At 35.1% G+C, this 23,063-nt stretch overlaps 1 protein-coding gene across 5 annotated transcripts in view; it reads left to right on the top strand.

Annotated features, from left to right (window-relative positions):
- The window catches only part of UGGT2 (UDP-glucose glycoprotein glucosyltransferase 2), an 81,474-nt gene that overhangs the window by 29,479 nt on the left and 28,932 nt on the right, over positions 1 to 23,063 (top strand). For all 5 annotated transcript variants that reach the window (XM_074535629.1, XM_074535630.1, XM_005495577.4 and 2 more), the window contains 15 exons: positions 1,087 to 1,178; positions 2,121 to 2,271; positions 3,254 to 3,373; positions 6,047 to 6,132; positions 7,691 to 7,826; positions 9,339 to 9,470; positions 10,181 to 10,345; positions 10,879 to 11,002; positions 11,103 to 11,201; positions 13,035 to 13,129; positions 15,419 to 15,625; positions 16,752 to 16,883; positions 18,779 to 18,906; positions 20,083 to 20,178; positions 21,293 to 21,395. In XM_074535629.1, coding sequence (XP_074391730.1) covers positions 1,087 to 1,178; positions 2,121 to 2,271; positions 3,254 to 3,373; positions 6,047 to 6,132; positions 7,691 to 7,826; positions 9,339 to 9,470; positions 10,181 to 10,345; positions 10,879 to 11,002; positions 11,103 to 11,201; positions 13,035 to 13,129; positions 15,419 to 15,625; positions 16,752 to 16,883; positions 18,779 to 18,906; positions 20,083 to 20,178; positions 21,293 to 21,395 — 1,866 coding nt within the window. The remainder of the gene's footprint in view (positions 1 to 1,086; positions 1,179 to 2,120; positions 2,272 to 3,253; positions 3,374 to 6,046; positions 6,133 to 7,690; positions 7,827 to 9,338; positions 9,471 to 10,180; positions 10,346 to 10,878; positions 11,003 to 11,102; positions 11,202 to 13,034; positions 13,130 to 15,418; positions 15,626 to 16,751; positions 16,884 to 18,778; positions 18,907 to 20,082; positions 20,179 to 21,292; positions 21,396 to 23,063) is intronic.

The raw sequence follows: 23,063 nt of genomic DNA, 5'->3' as shown, positions 1-23,063 counted from the left end.
TGACCTTGTTTTGGGAGAGAGATGGGACCAGATGACACACTGTGATCCCTTCCAACTTAACCATTGTGAGTTCAGCTCAGTTCTTTTCCTATTTGCATTTCCTACTTACATTTAACTATGTGAAAGTAACCACACTGCTTTACAGAAATGATACTATTTTCAATGTTCTCTTATTTTTGCTCTCGTTTGTCAAGTTACAGGTTTATATCAGGAGTGATATGCTGAGCCTGAGTTGATTGCTGTAGGCATGCTTTTCTTAAAGTACAGTTTTTGTTCACACTTACTTTTGCTTAGCAAGTGAGGGCTAAATTGGGGAAAAAATTACATCTTTCTCTTGTGTATTTTTTCTCTTTTCTATTTCTCTGTTGGGAATTAAGGCAGATCTGGAAATCTGACTGCTCCTTCTGTCATGAGTTAGAATACACTGCTGCTGTTGCTCCTGTCACTTATCTTGCTAGAGACTGAATGGTGTTGTGCCTCAGAGCTCTCTGTAGGAAAATGATAATACATACTTTACTCCCTACCACCTTCCTCTTGTATGTGTTCGTTGTGGATCTTTTCTTCTTTGCCAAGCAAAGATTCTGTCCCTTTCTCATCTGTGTTCTTTCCATAGTCCCTTTGTTATATGAGATTTTAAGTTTCTAGTCTGTTTTTCCTAATTCCCTGAAACAATTCAACTACAGGTTTTTCAGAATTGAGAGATATTACTTAATTGAGAAAGCTGGTTTCAAGTGGAGGGACACATGTAAGGTTTCCCTTTGCTGAATGGATATATAGAAATAATTAAAAAACTTACAAGCTGTATTTCTGTATGTGTGTATTTTCACTTTCTGTTGGCAAACACTGGGAATGTCCTTTTGTCTGCCTTTTATAGGTAGGTTGTTTTCATTTGTATCTGTACATCAGAAGTGTGTTAAATAGCACTCATAAAATATGTGGTCATTATTTTTTACAACACTCAGAAAAAAGAAAGAAATTGTGTGGAAAAGATTTGATGTGTCTGTTTCATAGAATTGCTTAAGTGTGTTTATATATGTTAGTGTAGACATATACCTAAATAAGTACGCAGTACTTTTTACTTTTTAGCATTTCCATGAAACACTTGGAATTCAACCTGGAGAAGCACGTTTATTTCTAAATGGCCTAAATATTGACTTGGATTTTCAAGATCCCTTTAGGTAAGATGTACATTTTGTTTGAAGGTCACAGACTTACTGATAATACTGGGGAGTTATGCTCATGGTCCTAATCTCACCTGTTGCATTTTGGGGCAAGGAAGCATTCCAGTAGGAGGAATACTGATTTACAGTGGTTTTGCTTTGAGTATGGACATTGTATAAGTAGTTGAGAATAGCCTTTTCTCTTGGAATATGCTTTCTTATATGCTTATAATTTTACAACTCACCATGTCAAATTAGTTTGGAAATGAAAGGAATCTAACACATGCTTCTAAAAAGCTGTGGAAAGCACTTTATAAAAAAGTAAGTAATACTTTCCTATCCCTGTTACTTAACAATCAGGAACATACAGACATGAAGGCAGTCACAAAGTCTTCCCATCTTGCTGCTGTGTAGTACTTCAGGGGTTTTTTTATTCTCAAATGTGAAATTTCAGATTGCAGCAGATGTTCCAGAGTCCCATTGGGTCTTCTGGGAGGTTTTAGGGTATGGCTGTGTGTTTGATCTGAGTTCTGCTATGGTACAGGCTTAGAGTTCATCTGTGTCTCCATCACTTGTTGTTTGCTTCTCTACGCACTTGCAAATCTGCTTCTTAGGGTATCCCAGCTTGGATGGATTTCTGCCTCAGGTAGGACAGTGCAGTAAGAAAGGTTTTATTCTGCTGTCCTGCCACTTCTTACTAAAGATGGATAAAATTGCTTTGTATAAAATAAATCTAAGTGAATTAAAAAATTGTATAATCTCTTGTGAATATGTTTTGAAATAAGTTAGAGGCGTAGTGTTATTAACTGATGTTGTTTTAAACATTAGGCTGTGGGAGAATATAAAGAGAAAGCATTCGTAAGACTATTAACATGAAGATTGTTTTTAGTTCTAAAAATAATTTTTATGTCATGACAAGAGATCTTCATAGACATTATGTACTTTATCTTCCTGGAAAAGCATTTTAGAGACTCTTAAACTGGAAGGAAAAGTGATGCATGGCCTTCATGAACTTGGAATCAAAGGGGAGACCCTGAGTAAATTTATGAGGCTCCAGGTACATCCAACAGATAATAATTATGCACTCGATATTCGTCACTCTTCAATAATAGTAAGTAACTAAAGTTATTTTTTTAGAGATTACAGCTTTGATAATTCTCTGTATGAAACAGTTGTTTCTTTTTTTTTACTGCAGTTGAAATACTCTTCATAAGGCCATAGATCAATTAGCAGTTTAAAATGTTTTCAAGGGTAATATTCCTTCAATACTTTTATGAGTAATTTTCTCTAGATTTTACCTTATTAAAATATGAAGATATAGTGTGTTTAAAGGAAAAGAAAAATATATTTAGAGTAGCTGCACACTCCAAACTATACAATTTGTCTTTTATATCAATTAATGTAGCTACATAATACTACAGAATATCTCATTATGCAAGACTTCTAAGTGAATTTTGGGCCGCTTAATATATTTATTTCTAGCTGTCCAATGACTCTGATTTTTACCCTTCTTCAAAATTTACACAGGTTTCATTATAGAGGTTATGCACCAGGAGAAAATGCACAAACCAAAACCACTACAGCACTAAAATATTACTTTCTTGCACCTGAAGGAGCCACATTTCACTCTTCTGTTTGCCCTAGCTTGCACAGAAGGGACTAGAACAGATCAGCCACATGTTAATTGGCTATCTTAATTTTGATCTATCTAAAGTTCTGTTGCTGCACTCTGAAGATAAATACTGTACATGGATTACAGGATGGTTGTGCTGTGTTACACACATCTGTGTGATACATTGTTATGATGTTTGTATTGTGAAAGTAATTTCACTGTTGAAAAACAATGGTTTTATTCACATCCTTGTACACAGTACTAATGGTCCTTTCTCCTTTTCCATCCAGTATTAGTTTTATTGTGTACTGCAGATAAAACCAGTTTGATTAAAAAGAAAAAATGAAGATAAAATTTAGAATCTATTTCCTGTTATTATTTAACAAAAGAAAGGGAGACATTTTGTAGTGTTATTGTGCCCACTTATTTCTCTCAGTGTTCAATGCATGTTTTCTAAATGGCAGCTTTTTTTTTGTTTTAGTGGATTAATAATATAGAACAAGATCACAGCTATAGCACATGGCCTGAAAGCTATCAGGAACTGCTAAAACCCTCATTTCCTGGATTTTTACATGAGATTAGACGAAATTTATATAATTTGGTAAGTTTGGAGAACTTTGGGAGTTTTTTGCATACTGTAAATGTTAATATGTGGGCAGACAATTTATTAAAAAATACACATTTTAGATTTTTTGTTAAGTTTTCTATGTGGATCTGCTAAGATTAGTGAATACTGCTTTATCTAGTGGGACATATGTGGTTGTTAGTTTGATTTGCTGATGGATTTGGGCACAGTTTTGTGAATAGTTTTTATATTCCTTTCCATGCTACATATAGAAAATGCACTCCTGTCAAAGCATGAGGGAAGGTAAATGAGCCTAGCTTGGTCTTATCCTATGCAAGCTGTTACAGCTCCAGAGCTCAGTCCCCAAGGGGACTGGGTGCTAGAAGCCAGCTCGCTCTCAGACCAAGGCCGTGGGTTAGCCCCTAGCAAGCAGGGAGATATTCAGCTCTTAGTGATTAGGCAGCTCTTGTGATTTCAGCTTTGCTTGCTAGGTAGCTTTTCCCTTGGCCTAAGGCTCCAGCAGACGGTAGAGAGAGGAGAAGCAGAAGACACTGGCTGTTCCACGAGTATGACTTTATTGTAGGGGTCCGTGAAGGGTCTCAGCTCTTCTTCTTCCGAGTTAGTAGGGGTACAGTATGCTACTTTTATACCCTTGGCCTGGATCCAATCCTGACCAATGGCAAAGGTGTTAGAGTGACCATAAGTGACCAATAGTAGGGTTTAACACAATATCGCCTTACATGGCTATAGGGATAAGGTACAAGGCGGATGTCCCTGGAGACAGGAAACTTCTTTGCTGCTGTGTCAGCATTCTATTCTCCAAGGGGCCCTGGCTAAACCTGAGGGGTTTACTACAGGAAGGTAATGATAGCTGTCCATGCTTTAGAGATGGTAAACTGAGGTACAAAGATATTTAAGTGATAAAGCATACTAGCTATTTTCTTGTAGCTTAATTTTTCCTCTGTGAATAGGATTCTGTATCATTTAGTAAGCTAGGGAAGCAGCTATTGCTGATTTAAATGAAAATTACAAAAGGAAATCTTACGAACCATAGAATCATAAAATAGTTTGGGATTAAAAGTTGTCTAGTCCAGCTCTCCTGCAATGACCAAGGACCAAAACTTCACCCAGCCTGTTCTTTAGCAATTTAAATGATGGTCCATCCACAGCTTCTCTGAGCAACCAGTTCAAACCAGCAAGTTTGTTATCTCACCATCCTCATTTCTTCATATTCAGTTGAAATCTGCCCTCTTCTAGTTTAAAACTGCTGCCTCTTGTTCTATCACTACAGTGTCTCTACTGCTGGTAAAAAGAGTCATCTCCTTCTTGTAAGTCTGCCTGTCCTCATAGGAGAGGTGCTCCAGATTCTGATTGTTTTTGTGGCCCTTCTTTGGATCTGCTTGAGGTCCATATCTTTCCATGGTGTCTCAGCATGGCACAGGGACAGAATCCCCTCCCTGGCCATGCTGCCCATGCTACTTTGGATGCAGCCCAGGACATGTTTGGCTTTCTGGCTGTGAGTGCACACTGCCAGCTCAAGTCCAACCTCTCATCCACCAGCAACTCCTAAGTCCTTCTTGGCAGGGCTGTCCTTGATCTGTTCATCCCTCAGCCTGTGTGGATAAACTGGAGTTTATCCAGCCCCAGCCTAGATGCAGCACTTTGTACTTGGCCATGTTGAAACTTGTGAGGTTCCCATGGATGCACTACTTGAGCCTGTCCAGGTCCCTCTGAATGGCTTCCAGTCCTTCCCATGTGTCAGCTGCACCACTCAGCCTGCTGTCCTCTGCAAAGCTTCCCCCTGATGTAGTTGCCTGAAATGATGCAAAATTTGTGTGTAAAAAGACAATGAAAATACCAGCAATAGGTGATTAAAAAGTATGTTTATAATGAAGTGTAACATGTGTTTAATATGAAGTAGATCACATTACATATTCAGGGTTAAATGTAAGAGTTGTAGAAATCTATAACACACCATTTCATTATAATCTGAAGGGGAGTGTTCAAAATTTTGCAAGTTACTCTGCTTCATTTCAGCTACTCTAGCAAATTTGATGAATTGTGAGGGGAGTTTGCAGTGCAAAGTTGAATAAATGAGGTACAGATGTCCAGTTAAAGCTACATAAGGGTAATTTGCCTATGCAGACACATCCCAGTTTTAAATTCTGTGCATGCCTGAAAGATCTGAGTTTATACTCCAAGCTACATTAAGTGAAAGAGTGAATATAAAGATAGGTGAGACAGGAAGGAAGAAATCTTCCCAAAAGCTCAATTTTTTGCTTGAAGTTTGCAGCCAAAATATTGTTGATTTATTTTTGTTTGGTTTTCACAACAGAGGAGAGTTTGTTAAAAGATGTAACAGAAAAATCAGCACTATATCTTTCTAAAATAAATATGGAGTTTATTAATAAATACAATGCAATGGCACAGAGTCTTTCAAAGAAGAAAAGTTAGATCACTTTGTTTGAAGTTCACTGAATGGTTAAATCTTATTTTCACTGTTTGGTCCAAATTCCTTAATTCTGATATTATTTTCATTTATAGTCTTAATGTTTTCTTACAATGAATGCTCTAAAAAAATTGAAAACAGCTGGGGCGTACAGGTCCTTTGGAAAATAATGTTCTTGTCTTAGATTTTATGTCTGAAGAAAAAATAAAACCAGATATCAAGAATAAATATTGGATACCTGATATGTTTTCTCTTCTTAGGTACTTTTTGTTGATCCTATCCAAGAAGATACTGGTGATTATATGAAGCTGGCAGAATTATTCTATCATCATGATGTACCACTTAGGTAAGGAAAACTGAAAGTCTTGAGGAAAAATATTTTAAAAAGGATTCTTCCTTTTTCCTTCTTAATTTTCTATTCCACTGGATGAGGATGTGAATTTGAGTTAAATCCAATGCAACAACATTCTAATAAGGCACACTGGTTACCCATTTGTGTCATGCTTACTCAGGTATTAAGTATTCTTAAGCAAATAGATTGCAAGGTAAAACCTACCTGAGTGTGTGTAAAATGAACTGCAAAAGTCTGATAAAAATTTATATTGTCAAATAGTCCCACTGGGTGCCCTTATGAAGTTGCATTCTAATAAAAATATTTGTTATGTAAAGCATGCTTTCAGGGAATTTTTAAAATTCAGTTCTTTCAATTGTGGCTGCTTTATCTAATGTTGTTTCAATATACACTCTTAAAGACCAAAGTGAGATTATCCTTATCGAGTTTTGAATTTCTGAAAGTGATCATTTGAGAGAGAGACACTTCTGAGGAAGAGTCTGGTTGATCTGAGATACCTAGTTGTAAAAAAAAATGAATTGGTCTCAGAAATGGCTGTTTATTTCCAAAGCTTATAAAAGAAGGATATCTAAAGTTCAGCCATATGAATTGCATGTTAAATATTTAAAATCCTCCTGTGAAATGGCTTTTTGTGTCCTCAAGAAATTACAGGTGTTTCATTTTACTTTAAAATTTTACTAGTTCTGATCTTTTTTTGTAGTTGCTTTTCTTAATATTTTACCCTTCAATTACAAAAGCATAATGAAAGACAGATTGCAGTGTTCTGTGTGTCTTCATAGAAGGGTTTGGATTGGAAGGGACCATAAGTGTAGTATAAGGTTTGGGTTGAAAGGGACCATAGTATGGGCTAGTCTCATCCAAGCTTTTTACATGAAAGCAGTATCAATGCACCACCTCCAATAGCCTTTTTACCTCCCAAGCCTCTCATTCCTTTGGGTTTTCTTTCATTGAATGGAAATGTAGGGGTTAGTAGGAGGTGTGTTCAAAACCGATGTGAGTGGAGAATGAACAGCAGTGTCAGGGTGATGGAAAGCCCAGAAGGTTCAAGGGTTGAGAGAAGGACTGGTAGGAACAGCACACACTGATGATGGGACATCAGTACCTCAGCATTGTCTTCATGCATCTACTCAAGATATCCCTGTCAGGAAAAATAAAAGACAGAGAATGCCCAGACTAAAACAAAGACTCGAGCCATTAAGAGATGATGGCAGGAATGTAAAGAATCAAAACCTTCATACAGGTAAGGAGAGAAGGTACTGTGATTAAACCCTTTTGACTCACAGAAATCTCAATTATTGTCAGCTGTAAAAGGTATATGTAAAGTCAGTACACAGCTGGTAACCTAAGCCTGCTGTAGAGCTGATGAGGGATGCATGGCTGGTATCCTGTGTCACCACAAAGTCATGGGAGCACACCCAGGTACAGGGTTGTTATCTCTACGTGCTGGGCAGATCACTTGAATGCAAACATTTTGTTCTTTGTGTTTGTGTTAGAATTTGTGTGAAGCAGATATTGTGTTAAAATGCATGATCTCTTTTTATTTTTTTTATAGAATTGGAATAGTTTTTATTTTAAGTACAAAAGAAGAAATTGATGGAAATGAAGATGCTGGAGTAGCTCTTTGGAGAAGTTTTAATTACATTGCAGAGGAATCTGACACCTCTCAGGCCTTTATGTCGATAATTAATGTTAGTTCTTTCATGAGAAATCATCTATTTACTTCTGGTTTATAACTTATTAATAGTTAGGGTCTTGCTACCTTGTGATAACAAGATGTATGCATTTACTTTATGCAGAAATGAAGTATTAAAAGCATGTATAGCATTAACAGTCTATAGAATTATTTGCAGAAATACTTTCTTCTTGCATCAACAAATTTGCTCTTTTAATTTTGCTTATCAACAGGTTTGCTTCAATAATATAAAAAAGTAGGTGCATGCCTTTCAGCTGTTATTATTATGAAAAATTATTCTGTATTATTGTTAACATAATGGGCCTGTCTTTGTGTTCTGTGTCTTTTGGAGTACAGGGATTTTAATGTCACTTTGGCAGTCCTGTAAGATTTGAAAAACCCTTATTGTCTAATGTAGGAAGTGAAACAATAAGAATTTCTATTCTTTGCTCATGCTTGAGCTGTCCATGGGTGCAGAAAGCATAGAAGTATTCCAGATTTGCACCTTAATGAGGCAGGTTGACTTTGTGAGAGAATGCAGATTCTTATAAGACAGGAATTTCAGAGATGGGAGGTGATTGGAGGAGAAATCATATGAGCCATCTGTGTAAAGGCTCTGTGGGTAAAAGGCTATTTATACATAACAATTTTTCTTCCATTTGTTTTCTGGTTTAATGTTTAGTGCCTAGAAAATGTCATGGTGTCATGAACAAACTTAGAGAGCTTAACATTGAAGGAATTGAAGTAACTAGGAATACCTTGGAAGAGAAACCAACAAATGTTAGGGAGCTGACATGCATGTGTAACAATTATCCAGGACTAGATCAAAAACTATAATTTAGTGTGCTTTTTAAAATGTTGTATTCCTCTCTTTACTTTGTTTCATAATTTAAGGGGGGATGATAAATATAATTGAAAGTGACCAAAAATAGAAGCAATAATATAAAGTTTGAGCTATTCAGAGCTATAGAGGAAAACATTGTTCCTCATTTAAAGACAAATGAGTAATTTTCACTTCAAATTTTTATTCTGTGTATAATGAAAGTAATAAAATACTATTCTATGAAATTAAATAACATTGGTAAGGAAAAATTATTACTTTAGAAAAAAGTATCACTGACTAGTTTAGGCTCGGATTAATAATGGATTCACATAACTATCCATGTTAGTTTATTGAGAGAATTTAGATTACCTCTTCAATTAGTAGAGAGAAATAACCTTTCACATTTAGCTCACATAGGTGTATTTCTTTGGCCACTTCAGATTTAGACTAACGGTGTAATAATAGATCAATCAGGACAGTGCTCTAATAACAAATTGTGCATATGTGCAATGGTGTTAATTAGTAATGCAGTATAAAAACTGCAGTACAGCAATAAAAGCAGTATGAAATTATACCAGTATAAAATTTGCTGGCATACTATAAAAATATTATACTTATTTATTGTTTATTTACTTCTATTAATTTTATCAAGTTGTTTGACAACTTACTACATTTTGTAATTTCTTTGGGTTATAATTCTTGCAGATGTACCATGAAGTGAAAGATGGGAATGTTCTGACAGTGGATGATGTGAAACACGTTCTTAGGAGTGAGTACCCCCATGCTGATGTTCAGAGTATCCTGAGTGTTCATTCTGAATTCGATGAAGGGAGGAAGGTACGTTGAGAGCTGTGCTCAGTAAGAAGTACTGCAGTGAGTGTGTACAACTCAATGCATTTACTAAGTTGAGGGATTGCTAAATATTAAAGCAAGTAAATACAGCACCTTTCAGTAAAATTTGTCTTCAGCCACCATTCAGTCATTAATGGAAATGTTGTAAAGGTTACTGCATTACTAATCTCACTGTGAAAGTTTACTCTTGCCTGCTGCTTTCAGGAGCCACAAGTATTTTTCTAGTAGGCATCTCAAGGATCTCTCTTGAATTCTGCTTTCTTCTCAAATAAAGCTTGACTTGCAAATGTAAAAACCTTTTGAGTTTTTTAGGGTTCTTTCTTTGGTAAAAGCAGATTGGACTGTCTCAGGGTTCTTCTCTGATGTTATTTGCTTCATTTTTATTTTTATTTAAAATAAAATAATAAACTAGAATGTTAAGCAAAATGAAAAACAATTTCTCAGCAAGATGTTAAAGCAAAAGTTCACACAAAGTATATGGATCTATAATTCCCTTTGTCATTCTCTTTGACAAATGAGTCCCATTTGTCCCGTAAGGTTTCCAATCACTTTGTTTTGTCCCTGCCACTGATGACAAGGTGTGACAGTGAAGCGCGCTTGGAGATTAGAGCTCATCCTCTCTTGATACTAGTTTCATTTCTTTACTACAGTCAGCCACAGTCTGTTTAATCCTGTGATATTTCTGATCTGATCAGGCAGGAGCAACCTTTTACAAGAAGAGCGGCCTGGGCCTGCTGCCTCAGGCGCTGTTTAATGGCGTGCCCTTTCCCAGGGAGGAGATGGATGCGGCAGAGCTGGAGACCCTCATCCTTCAGAGGATTTTTGATGCCGCCGGCTTCTTCCAGCGGGCAGTGTTCATGGTATGCTTCACATTTCTGAACGAGTGCAGGGTGAAGCATTTGACAGTGAATTGTTTCAGTCATGTTTATATGTTATGGTTTTTTATAATGAGATGGCTTGAAATTAGTAATATTGCACCTGCAGTTACATCGTTACCATCATTTGTGGTCGTGGTTTCAAAAGAGTATATTGAAATTATTCAAGGCTGAAGGATCAGCTAAGCATATAGTCATTATATGGAATTTTTCAACCAGAAGCTGAGAATGTACTGCAGTTGTTCGTTGAAAAATGTATATCTGATATTTTGAAATACTATCTGTGTGACATTTGTATGGTTTTGACCTGACATTGTCCATATATATATATGTTATATATGTTTCCATATATATGGAATATATATGTTTCCATATGGAGTATATATGTTTCCATATGTAACTTGATATATATATAGAAACTCTAAGCTCAGCTAAAAGATGATACAAATACTTGGTCTTTATTTGTCTTGAAAAAATCTGTCTTAAAAATAAAATTTTACATTTTTCTATTACTCCAGGGTTTGTTAGATGATAATGTAAATGCAGTGGATTTTCTTATGGATCAGAACAATGTAGTTTCCCGTATAAACCCCAGTATTCTTGGAGCAGAAAGAAGATACATACATTTCAGATCCACTCCTGGTAACTCCTTGTCTTGGATATTGTTATGATTTGTGGGTTGGTTTTTTTTGGTTTGTTGTCATATTTTAAAGCCTAATACTTTGTGTCTTACATTATGCAGTTCCATTTAATGTGGAAGACTTCTCTACTTTCTCCTTTTTGGACTCACAAGATAAAAGTGCTGTAATTTCTGATAATATGAAGTATTTAATAAAAAAAGGTAAATAATTTTCTGTATACGTTATCTATCTGTTTACGACTATTACCAATTGTTGAAATTTACCAGTAAAATATCCCAAATCAGTCAATATTCCAAGGATTCCATGTAAAGTAAATATTTCTCAATATCCCAGTATCTTCTATCAGGAAGCAGAGCATATCTGACTATTATAAACGTAAATTGTAATTAACAGGGTAGTTAGTTTTTGTGGCTTTGAAATGGGATGGATGTTGTGGCTAGTTGTTTTTGTTTTACAAACATGAAGTTAAAAACCTTTATAAGACATCTGCAACTTTGAAGATAGACTCAGCTTCCATACAAATGGTTTTACTTGAAGATATTAAAGTCAGTTTGGTTTTCAAGTGACTCTTAGTTGCAGCATTGTCAAGGGCAGAATGTATAGAGTTTGTATGTTTATATCAAAATTAGGTATTTCTGAATTTAAGGAATAATTTATTATGTTTCTAATTTATTAAATATCTCCTTGGTTTTCCTCTAGTTAGATGGTTTAATTTTGCTGAGCGAGCCTTTGTCTTTCTATAGAAAAAAATAGAGTTTATATTCTGATGAATTATGACTCATTTATACATTTTGTCTTTGTTAAAACTCATCCTGTACATGTTTTTGTACAGCATTTCAAACGCTTTCTTATATAAAATATTTTCATTGCATATGCAAGTACTTTTCCTTGAGTGAGAAGATATTACCACAATGGGATCATAATTTTGCATGGAATTTTACAATAGTCTTATTTTACAATAGTGTGTGCCTTATGAAACAGCTGCTCATTTACATCAGTCCTTCAAAGGACACAAAAACCCTCTTAATAAAGTGCTTTGTTTCAGTGCTTTTTATGTGGTATTTACAGAATTTTACTTAATTCATTATCAGAAAGATAATGCCAAACATTTAAATTTCTTTAAAATAAATTTATTTGACTTTTATTTGATTCTGTGTCTACAACCACAAGGACATCCGAGTGAGCTGTCAAATCAATGGCTTTCAATCTGTGGGCTTATTTCTAAGACTGAGATCTCTTGTGTAAAACCTATAACCTTTAAACTGGAATCTGCATTTCAAATCTCTCTCCCCAGTGAGTTTCTCTAGACCACAGCAACAGTTAATAATCTTTGCCTAGCATCTCACCAGAACCCTGGAAAATTTCTGTCCCTGTGCATTGTTTTAGGGGGATATATGGTAGACCTGAGTAGACTAATATTTTTCTAGAGATAATTTTGCAGAATTTTTCACCTACCATTGCTCTTCTGTGACAAGTAAAGAGGAGGAAACCATAGAGCTAGAAAAACAGAAATTATCTGTGTACACTTACAGAGTAGTTTACGTTCCTTGAACTGAATTTAGTGTATTCTCATTTGTGTCCTGAAATGATAAGTTTTTTCCTGCCTTTAGTTGAAGGACTTTCCCTTTGCTGCCAGGGAAGGTGACTGGCCTAGTTTATGTGGTCCTGTAACTACTTAATTTTTTTCATTACTGGCTATATATGATCAGTCTTTATCAAATGTTCACAAGTAACCTCTGGTAAAGCAGGTTTTATTAATTGGAACTAATTATTTAAGGCCCTCTTGTCTCAATGCTGTAACAATGGATCAGCTCTTTTAGTCTCTCTCTCCTATTAACACGATAAATTGCCTTCTAAGAATCTTACTTCAATTCAGAGGGCAAAAGATTCTGATGTGGCAAAGATTATTCTTGCAGTTGAAGTCAGCAGTTAAAGATTGACATGAATTTAGAAATGACAAACAATTAATTTGGTTTTCGTTAGTCATGAGAAGATTCTCTAGAATGTAAAACAGGATTATCTTTAATTTTCAGATGAAGATGCATTGTATGCTGTTACTCTCTGGATTGTTGCTGATTTTGATAAGCCAGCTGGGAGACGACTGCTTGCTGATGCCTTGAAAAGCCTGGTGAGTTTCTAGCAGCTTTTATTAAAATTGTTGTTATGAACATGTTCTCAACAACTCTCTCTTCACATTCAAATATCATACTCTTAATCAAAGTATAGCAACTTTGTGCAGACTTAAGAGATTGTGCTTTTGTTTTACTCAGTTCCTGAAGGGAAATGATCATTTTGTTCATGGACTTGTGAGGCAGGAGACGAACTGTGACACTGTGTGTTAAAAGGGTGAATTTCTTCCCAGTTAGACTTGCTCCCATCAGGTAGCCCTGAATGTTACCTGAGAGGACTTTGGGAACTATCCAAAGTTGTGGATGGTAGATGGGAACCATTAAGCAGTGTTCTCCTGTATTATTTGCCACAGCTGTGGCCATGAAGCAACCATTTTCCCCTGTACTGTTTGTGTGCTTCTAAGATCAATTTTCCTGTGTGTTTTAATATGCTAGGAGGATCATCTACATTTATTAGTTTGCTTATTTTTAAGTTCTTCTGTGTTAATAATAGGATTTAAGTAGGAATGTCTGAAATATGAATATACTTCAGAAAGTATAAATGTCAAGTCAGTATAAATGACAGAAAGACCCTGTGTTTGGGGCAGGTTAGAAGAGTATTTAAACTGAAATCAGGAAGGCATCTGGACTTTCTAATCAGGAATGAAATAGGAACCACCCTAAGGGAACTAGAAAATTGGGATGTTGCCAAGAGAATGTGATAACAACTATGTCTTAGAAAGAGGCTTTAAAAAATATAGAGAAGAATATTCAGTACAAGTCCTTGTTACAGAAAAGTATTTAATTTCCTGAACTGCTTGATTTATGTCTCAGGCTTGACAGATGTACTCCCTCTGTAGCTTAATTTGTTAGGCCTCTTCAGAAGGGGAAATGTCCACAGCTCCCATCTAAGAGGTGAGAACCACCTAGGCAAGTCCCTTTGTGTGGGTGAGAAGAATCTAGGAAAAAACCCCAAAACATTAGATAATTTTCATGTGCTGCTTGGTCTAGGGATTTTCAAATTTTATGAGAAATAAAAAAAGAGTATTTTTTGAAGTCCACTGATTTTTATTGAGGTTATTTACTCCTTTCTAGTCCCTTCTGTCTCTCAAGTCAGGGTCCAGTATAATTCCTGATAGTAGTAGAATTGGCAGAGTCACCACTTGCTCATGACTTGCCATCAGCATTTGAAGTAAAGCATGCAAAAATCTGTGAGTGAAAATGGCTGAAGGAAATTCACTTCTAGCTATTGCAGCTAATACATGCTATTTTGAAAACTCAGGTAGTTTTTTATTTCCTTTGAAAAAAAGCTTGAGCTGTCTTAGCTGGAAGAGACCTCTCAAGGTCATCCAGTTCAGCCTCCCACTCAAAGTGGAATTATTGACTTCATTACATCAGGTCAGCTGGAGGTGTGTTTGAAGGATTTCTGAAAATCTCCAAGGAGATGACTCTGTCCCTTCCCTTTTCAAATTACTCTGGTGCTGCACTGCCTTGCTATTGTAGTTCTTTTCTGCCAGGCCAAACTTTGGGAGCATTACCCCTTGTTACTCTTTGCTGGTACCAGGAAGGGTTTAACCCTGTCATGTTTTTCACTTCCCCTTCAGTAACTTTTGGTTGCTATTCAAGTTCTCTGTAGTCTCCTCTTTGCCAGAAGGAGCAAGCCCAGATTCCTCAGTGCTTCCTCAGTTTTCTGATCATTAGTGGAAGCCTTTCCAGTGCTCAATACCAGTGATTGCATGGCTTATTTTTTGTTCTTTCCTGCATTGGAGTCCATGTACCCTTTCTTCAGTTAGTGGTGTTATTTGATCCTACCTTAGAATCATCATCACACTCTCTGGTAACATTTGAGTGGCATCACTGATTTTCGCCAGTGAAGGATTTTGCTCCTGCTGAACTTTAAAAGTGATAAGTGGATACATTCTCTTGCATTTATTTTATACTTAGTTCAATAATTTTTGAAAAACAGACAGACATCTATCAAACTAGTTCTGAAGTCTGTGAATGAGCACTCATTTATGTCATTTGTTAAAAACGTGCTTTTGCAAAATGCTCAAAGGTAATTGTTCTATTAAAAAAAACTTTACACTTCTATTTAAAATATTTATCACAGAATAGGTAAATCCTTACTAATAACATTTTTACTCACAGTTGGAGTTCTGAATTAGTCACTGATGTATCTTTTCTAAAGACAAATAGCTGCAAAAAAAGAAATACTCAAGGGCATTTTACATACTTATAAATGATATGAATACATTAGGTAACAGCAGATGGAACTGTAAAATTACTTATTGTTCTGTTTTTCTTTGCAGAAAACAAGCAGTCATGCACGAATTGGGATTTTGAACAATCCTTCATCAAAAATAAAGGAAGATAACACAGCCATTGCAAGAGGAATTTTGGCTGCTTTTTTAACCCAAAACAACAGCAACTTAAAAAGTTTCCTAAGTAAACTCAGTAAGGAGGAGACAGCAAAATCCCTTGCTGCTGGAACTAAAATTGTTAAATTTCTCATCCCAGTGAGTACAAACTAGATTACTCCCTTTTTTATTTTACATCTATCTTATTGAAAGGAGGTGGTGAGAATAACGATGTTTGGCTGAATGCCATGAAGTTTATAAGCCATGTACTCCTTCTTCTCAAGCAGATTTGGATTTTTGATGACTTTCATGTGATTGAAGAATAGAGAATTTCTTTAAAGGGAGAAAATATGACAGTACTGAAAAATTCAGAATACAGATACCAAATAAAATTGAGTTTAATTTTTAATTTTTGGGGTTTTTAATAGCTCTCTCATTTAGTTAAAATTTCAGTATTAATGTTTTTCAAGAATTTAGACTTCAGAAAAAGTTAAGACTACATGAGAGTGAGGCTGAGTTATGAAATAACAGCTGCTAACTACTGGTTTTTGTATCAGAAGGAGTCATAGATTTCAGTCTTTTTAAATAGGAAGTGTTGGAAGACTAAGAAAACTCTCTGGACCATATTAGAAAATTAATATTTTTAAGTCCTATTTCTTGTTTCGTTTTTTTAATAAATTTTGAAAGACATAAAGATCTCTAATGAAGCTGTGTTTGCTAAGTATGTTACTAATTATTGTCATTTTTTAATTGTATCTGAATGAATCTGCTTCATTCAGATACATATCAGAATAATTTTGACGGGTGAGGCACAATTCCAATGTGCTTTTGGTAGGTTTTTCCCCGCTTTGAAAATAAATTTATGTGTCTTTCTGGATGTTGGCTTCCCCAAAATATGTTCAAATTGTATCCAATGGCCATATTAGAATGACTGTTGGGTTTTCTGAGTATTACAATTTTTTTTAAATCTTTTTTTCTAAAAGTGGGAATACAGTTGAGTTGTTAACAGAGGGTTACTTTTCATGCAGCTGTTGCGCTGGATCATGGAAAAATTGCTTCACCTCAGGCTCAGCTTTGCTCTCATGGTTATTCACAGTTGCCCCAGGTACAAACTGCACTCAGGCTCCCCACCAGCAGCTGTGTGCTTGCACTGAAGCTGAGGTGGCTGTGTCACTTTGATTTCTGGTTACCACATAACTTGAAAAAAATCTTTGATTTCCTCACATGATACAAGATTTATTTTTGGTGAATCATTCCAGCATCTCATGCTTTACCTTTGCTTTAGGGAATGGATGGAGATACTTTTGAGAAGAAGTACAACACTTTAGGACTGGATTTAATTAAAACTCAACAGATGTTCTGCCAGGAGGTTCTGAAGCTGCTTCCTGGGCAAATGGCTGTTATGAGCAATGGCAGGGTAAGAAGGAAATTAAGACTCTCAATCTTTTTTAGGATTTTTTTACTTTTGAGACTTCAGTTTCAAACTAAAGAAAATGCATTCTTTTGATTTCCCATTTATTCAGACAATTGTTAGAGAACAGTATGAACATTTTCCTTGCTTTTTTATTTTGTTTTACTCCTAATTTGTTCATTAACTCCATTCCATTGGAGCTACTATGTGTGTATGCCATTCCCACAGCTATTTTAGAGTTTATCTGACAAAATTCTCAAAATAGGTTAGTATCGGATGTATTATTTGTGATGTTTGAGAATAAGTTGTGATCCTGAAGTTACTTTTATTTTGCTATGTAGATAAATGTATATAATTACATTGAGTAGGTTAGGATTTCAAGCTCCAAAGCACCACATTTTAATAAATATTTAGTTGTTTTATAGTCTTAATTCTTAATATGCAGATAAAAGTGTAGTAATTTTATTGTTTCAATTTTTTCTATGTCTATGCTGAAACCAATAGCTTTTATTACAGTTGGTCAATAGATGATCTATGATCAAAAGATAAAATGTTGCATTCAATATTTAGTGCTTGTTAAATGACAGTCACTGCCTTACATTGCAAATACGATCTACAAACTACATTTTAATTCTTCTATTTTCGATTTACTCCACCATTCAAAAGAAATAGAAAGAAAACTGTGTTGGCATCTCATAACTGGAAACTCTTTAAATTTAGTGAGTTTAGTTACTCTTATGCATCCTAAATGCTTCTGAGATGCAGCTGAAATACTGCTAAGAAACACACAGAAAGCAATTTTGTTGATGGAGCCTTAAAGAATTGTTGTTTTTTTTGTGTCAACTCCCTCATAACTAAATTAGTGAATTTATTTCATAAATTATTATTACTGTTTTCCATGCCTAAAAAAGCTAAAATAATGTCATATTATAAGTTTTGGAGAAATAAGTTTCATTAAATATTTGGATAAATTTAATAATGTATATTCATATCTGTGTTTTCACTCTAAACTATCACTTTTAAGAAGACATGAGATATCCTTCATTTCTGTCCTTAATATTTCATCACTGAAGTTTTGCTTTTAGGAGCAAATTAATATTTTCTAATTGGCTTCTCCAAATTACCATAGTATTTCATAATTACACTGTGGTTTCATCAATCTCATGCATCATTAATAAAAAAATCAAAAGTGGAATTTGTTATATAACCTCTCATTTATAGGATGCAGTTGAATTTTGAGGAAGAGACATTCAGCACCCAACTTATATAATAAGAGTCTACATCCTGGGAGCCCTGTAAGCTATTGAACTTGTCTTGGGTCAATTTGGCCAGATAGACTGAGTAGGAAATGCAAACAACATCCTCAAAGCTGTTTTCTGGGACTCCCAGGCACTTTCTTTTCTTTCAGACACTAAAAATGTAGTAATCCTGTATCTTCTCATATGATGCATTTTGTATCCTTTCCCATTCTTTCTATCCGTTCTGCTTCATTTGATAAGTGGTAGGAGATTGTGTTCATAGAATTAAAAAACTAAAGAGTGTGGTAGACAAATAGTAATTTGAGTTTAAAATATTTTACATAAGAGAGCTTTTTCTTCAAGTTATTTCTAAATAGTGTATTCCTTAACAGATGAATGTATAATGAAAAGTAGCGTGGATATTTCCATTGCAGTTATTCTTTGTGATTGATAATTAACTCTAATCATATAACTGTAAAAGCCTAATCCTGCATAGTTACTATAAAATTTAATTAGTTTTATAATCAAGAGCATTGATTATATAGAGATTGGGGTTTCATGTTCAATTTTGTGCATTCATTTAAAATATTCATTTATTTTTACTTACAAACAGAGCATTATTGGGACATTCTACACTTATTGGGTTTTTTTCCTCTATCTAAGGTACTGGGTCCTTTAGATGAAAATGAATTCCATGCAGAAGACTTTAATTTGTTGGAAAAGATAACATACAGTACCTCAGCAGAGAAGATTAAAGCTATTGTCAAAGAGATGGGAAACAGTAGTAAAAGGTAAAATTCTCTTACCTCATAACATGTGTGCAGCTCTGCTGAATTACTCCAAATACTTTCCCTACTTTCACTGTCCTTACAACCAAGAGTACAGCTAACAGTAAAGGATTCCTACTAGGTTTTTTTTGCAAAGAGTAATTGTAAGGAATGATAATAAGCTTGATAAAATACAGTGTATCTTAGGCCAAATCTGAGTATTAATATTTGGAGTCATTGTCTTTGGGAATTGTTAGTAAGGGAGCCTGTAGAGTCATGGGCTGATGCTGTGCCCTGACACCATAGTAGACAACATTCACACATCTGTTCACTGAAGAAGTGTAAAGATGAGATGAGTTCAGGCCATCTTCTGGCCTTGTGTACAAAGAAGAAAACAAAATTATACTCTTCTTACAGTACCTCTCAACTTTGAGTATCATTTCTGTTATCTAGAAGGACTGGCACAATTGAAAGAATCATTGCCAGAAAAACAAAATCAACAAGAGGCAGAACTCAAGGAGATAAGTAGTGAGAGACAAAACATATTTAGACAAATAATCTGACTTAACAACACTGAAATGGGACTATGATTTCTAAGGAAACTTCAGTAGGAAATTCCAATAGAAAAAATTGAAATATGTGGCCAGCCTTGAAACCAGGTCATTTATGTGTGTTCCTTAAAGTTGTTATAAATGGGAAAAATTTAAAAAAAAAAGAAAAATAGTAAAGAGCTAGAAATCAACAAAACTAAGTCAACAGATCTTAACATCATAAACTCACTTCTCATGATTCTGAATCAGATCTCTTTGGCAAATGTGTGACTAATAAAAACTTTTCATTAATTCAGGTTTAATTTGTCTTGTGGACCAAGCCCCACATTTTCATCATATTACACAGATTTGAAGACCCAACAATTGAGAAAAATAATTGCTGTGAGGCTGAATGATAACTCTGTGAATTCTGCATCTCTTAAAATTAAGGAGTGTCCATTTCACAAGGCTTTTCTCAGGCTGTAGTGGTTCTTGGGCATTCTCATGCTAAAGGTTTAGCTACAAGTCCTGAGGTGTTAATCACCTTAGAGTCCAGGTCTGGGATGTGGGCTTCCTAAATAGGCTTTATGCAAAGAGACTGACATTGAAATGTTAATGTTTTGTTCCTTTTCTAATGACAACTAAACTATATGTGCCTTATTTAATACAGTGGCAGTGACTTGATTATGAAAATAGATGCCCTTCTGTCGTCTTTGCCTAAAACAGAGATGAGACAAGATGTTGAATTACTCAAAGAACAGCACAGGTCAGTTTTGTCATGATAATGCACTTAGAGTAATTTTTTATTAACATTTGAATGTACTGATGATTTCATAGTCTTTGGCAAGTTGAGTAAGCATTCTAATTTTGAAACTGTTTTACGAACAGCCTGCTCATCTGCTATAGCATAATGCATCTTTACTTTTCCTAATAAATTCATTAGTAATGCCTTTGATTTCCCCACCTTACCGTTTGCTGATAAGAGGGCAGAGGGGTACATGTTTTAAAAGGACATATGATAATACAAAAACTGTGATCAAATTACAAATTTTTATTAAAATTTTTGCTGTTTCCAAATCTCTACTTGTTCTTGTTGGTAAAGGTGCTCCAGTAGTAGTTGTGTGTGCTGTTGGACTGTGCCTGTTGGTGAAGGCAGGAGTGAAATGAGTGGTAGCCTTATCTAAGAGGCTGACACCTTTTTCTAAGTTACACTAGTAGTAGTCAGTACTGTGCTGCTACTATATATTTTGTGGAAAACAAATTCCAGTTGTCCCTTTTCTGTGTTTACAGCATATGACTTTTTTTTTTTCATTTTTTTAAATGAAGTTTACTGACATTTTCTTCCTGTAAACACAGAGTACTTTAACTAGGGTTGGCTTGGCTTAGCCTAATCAAGTCTCACCAAACTGAATTATTTTCTGGAATGCATAAAGCTAGTCCAGCCTATCGAGCTCCACACTTCTCAAATGCCATTTTCCCCTCTCTTTTTCTCTTTTTAAATTATGTCACCACCACTGCTTGCCTGATCCAATGATTCCAGATGTCCATGAAGGGAACTGTAAACAAATGACAAAAAGGCCCTTTGTATAGTCTTACTGTGCTTTATTTTATTAATTTTGTTTTAGAGAATGTATCTAATCACTAACCAGTACAGAAGTATTTGGATTAATGCTATATTTTTTGCTCTTCTTCACATTTAGCTTTTCTAATGGTATCACAGGGAGCATCATGATTATTACTTGAAATGAAGGAAATATTTTCTTGAGCAGTAAAATCTTAAACACCTCTGATATTACAAATTAGTCTCTAAAAATGTTTGTCCTTTCAGCAAATTCAGTTTTGAGTTTTCATGTCACTTGTTCTGAATACTTTTTTTACAGTGTAATAAAAATCGAGCCCCAAGAGAATGACCCCTTCTATGATGTTGTTGCTATTGTGGATCCATTGACAAGAGAAGCACAGAAGATGACCCATTTATTGATTGTAAGATATCTTATAATCATATCTTGTAATTTGCTTATTTGTACTCCAGTTGTTACTAAAGTTGTTCTAATTTCCACATACAGCATAGTAAAGAGTAAACAAAATTTGGTTATTCTTTCTTTTCCTTTAAAATATGTGTTTAGTTATTTTAATGCCTAAAAGAAGTTGAGAACTACCTAGTTCATCGTTATGATTATCTCATTTGAAAGTAAAATTCAGATGCCCAATGTCCCAGTCCTCTTAGTGAGCCTGTAAGTGCGCTCTACAGTCAGCAGAAAGAAAGGAGGAGATTGTGTACATAACTCTTTGCATCTCAAAAATCTCAGAAAGTATGTGCTTTCCCTTAAACCAGATCACCTTAGTTTTCCAAGGCACCTAAATGAGGTGGTCTAAATCTGACTTGTAATATCATCATAAGAAGATTGGACTATAAAGCTTTCAGCTCTTGGAGGGGTATTTCTCAGTTGATTAATGCTCCCAAGTATATCTAGATAGGCTTCCATTGTGTGTAGCTATTGATCTTCTAAAGAGAAACTGTCTTAAAAACACAGCTGCTAAAATTATTTTCTTCTTTCTCCTACTGCAGAATATCACTGTGTCTCAGGTTCCTTTATAGTTTCCCATAAAAATGTAAATTTTGTCTTCACTTTATGGTCTGTTATAATTCTGAAACCTCCAACTTGATTTTTGCTGCATCCTATTTTATCTTTTTTTTTTCCTGCAGTAATTATGCAAGTTTCATAAATTCTTAAAGTGCTTTTCCCCCTCCCATTTTCATACCCTTTTATATCAAATGTTGAAGCATCCACTCACTCTTCATATAGTGGAGCAAAGTAAAACATTTTTTAAAATTCATGAAAAATTTTGCTATTTCGAGATTCTGGAATACTAGCTTACCTCTAGAACTAGATCTCTCATTTCACCCTTCTCAGTGGAAATGAAAGCTTGATATTACCAAATGAAAATATTTTCAGGTTGAAATGGACTGGAAACTCTCCATTTATCCAGAAGTTGATATTATGAGTATAAATCACATCAAGGATCTTGCGGCTCAGAGCAGAAGCCTCCATTCCTCTGAGCTCAACAGGCTCTCTCATGCATGCCCAGGCAAATGACTCCCATGGTGTACCCAGCTGTTCAGCTGTGCCAGATCCTGCTTGAGTCACAGGAGCTCTAGTTCTGTGCAAGAAGCCAACCCTTAGGAGAGAGTAATGAAATGCTGTTGAACGTAAACAAACCAGAAATATTTTCATGTAGATTAGACTTTCCAATAATATCTTTTTTAAAATGAAAACTAGCCTGGAAATTTATATGCACACATATGCGCACACACACACACACATATATATATATATAAATATATAATTACCTGGCAAGCCACCTTTTCCTGCTGTAGAAACAAAACAGACATGCAAATACAGCAAGCCCCAAACTCAAAGTTCTTAAGTTAATGCCTTTCTGATTAACTTACTGTAGATAGGTGATTTAAATACTATAAACTTTAATCACTGGAATATATTTATATTTAAAGGTTTGTTGGTTGTTTTTTTTTTTTCATTTATATAATTGGATTAGAGCTGAATATATTGGATTGGTAGCTTTTCATGGTGCAGAATTTGTTGAGTATGTACCATGGCAGAACATGTGATTCTTGCCCCATTCTGTATT

Source organism: Zonotrichia albicollis, chromosome 2, assembly GCF_047830755.1.
Source record: "Zonotrichia albicollis isolate bZonAlb1 chromosome 2, bZonAlb1.hap1, whole genome shotgun sequence".
Lineage (NCBI taxonomy): Eukaryota > Metazoa > Chordata > Aves > Passeriformes > Passerellidae > Zonotrichia > Zonotrichia albicollis.
Note: the sequence above shows the minus strand (reverse complement) of the source record. Positions and strands in the feature narration are given on the sequence as shown.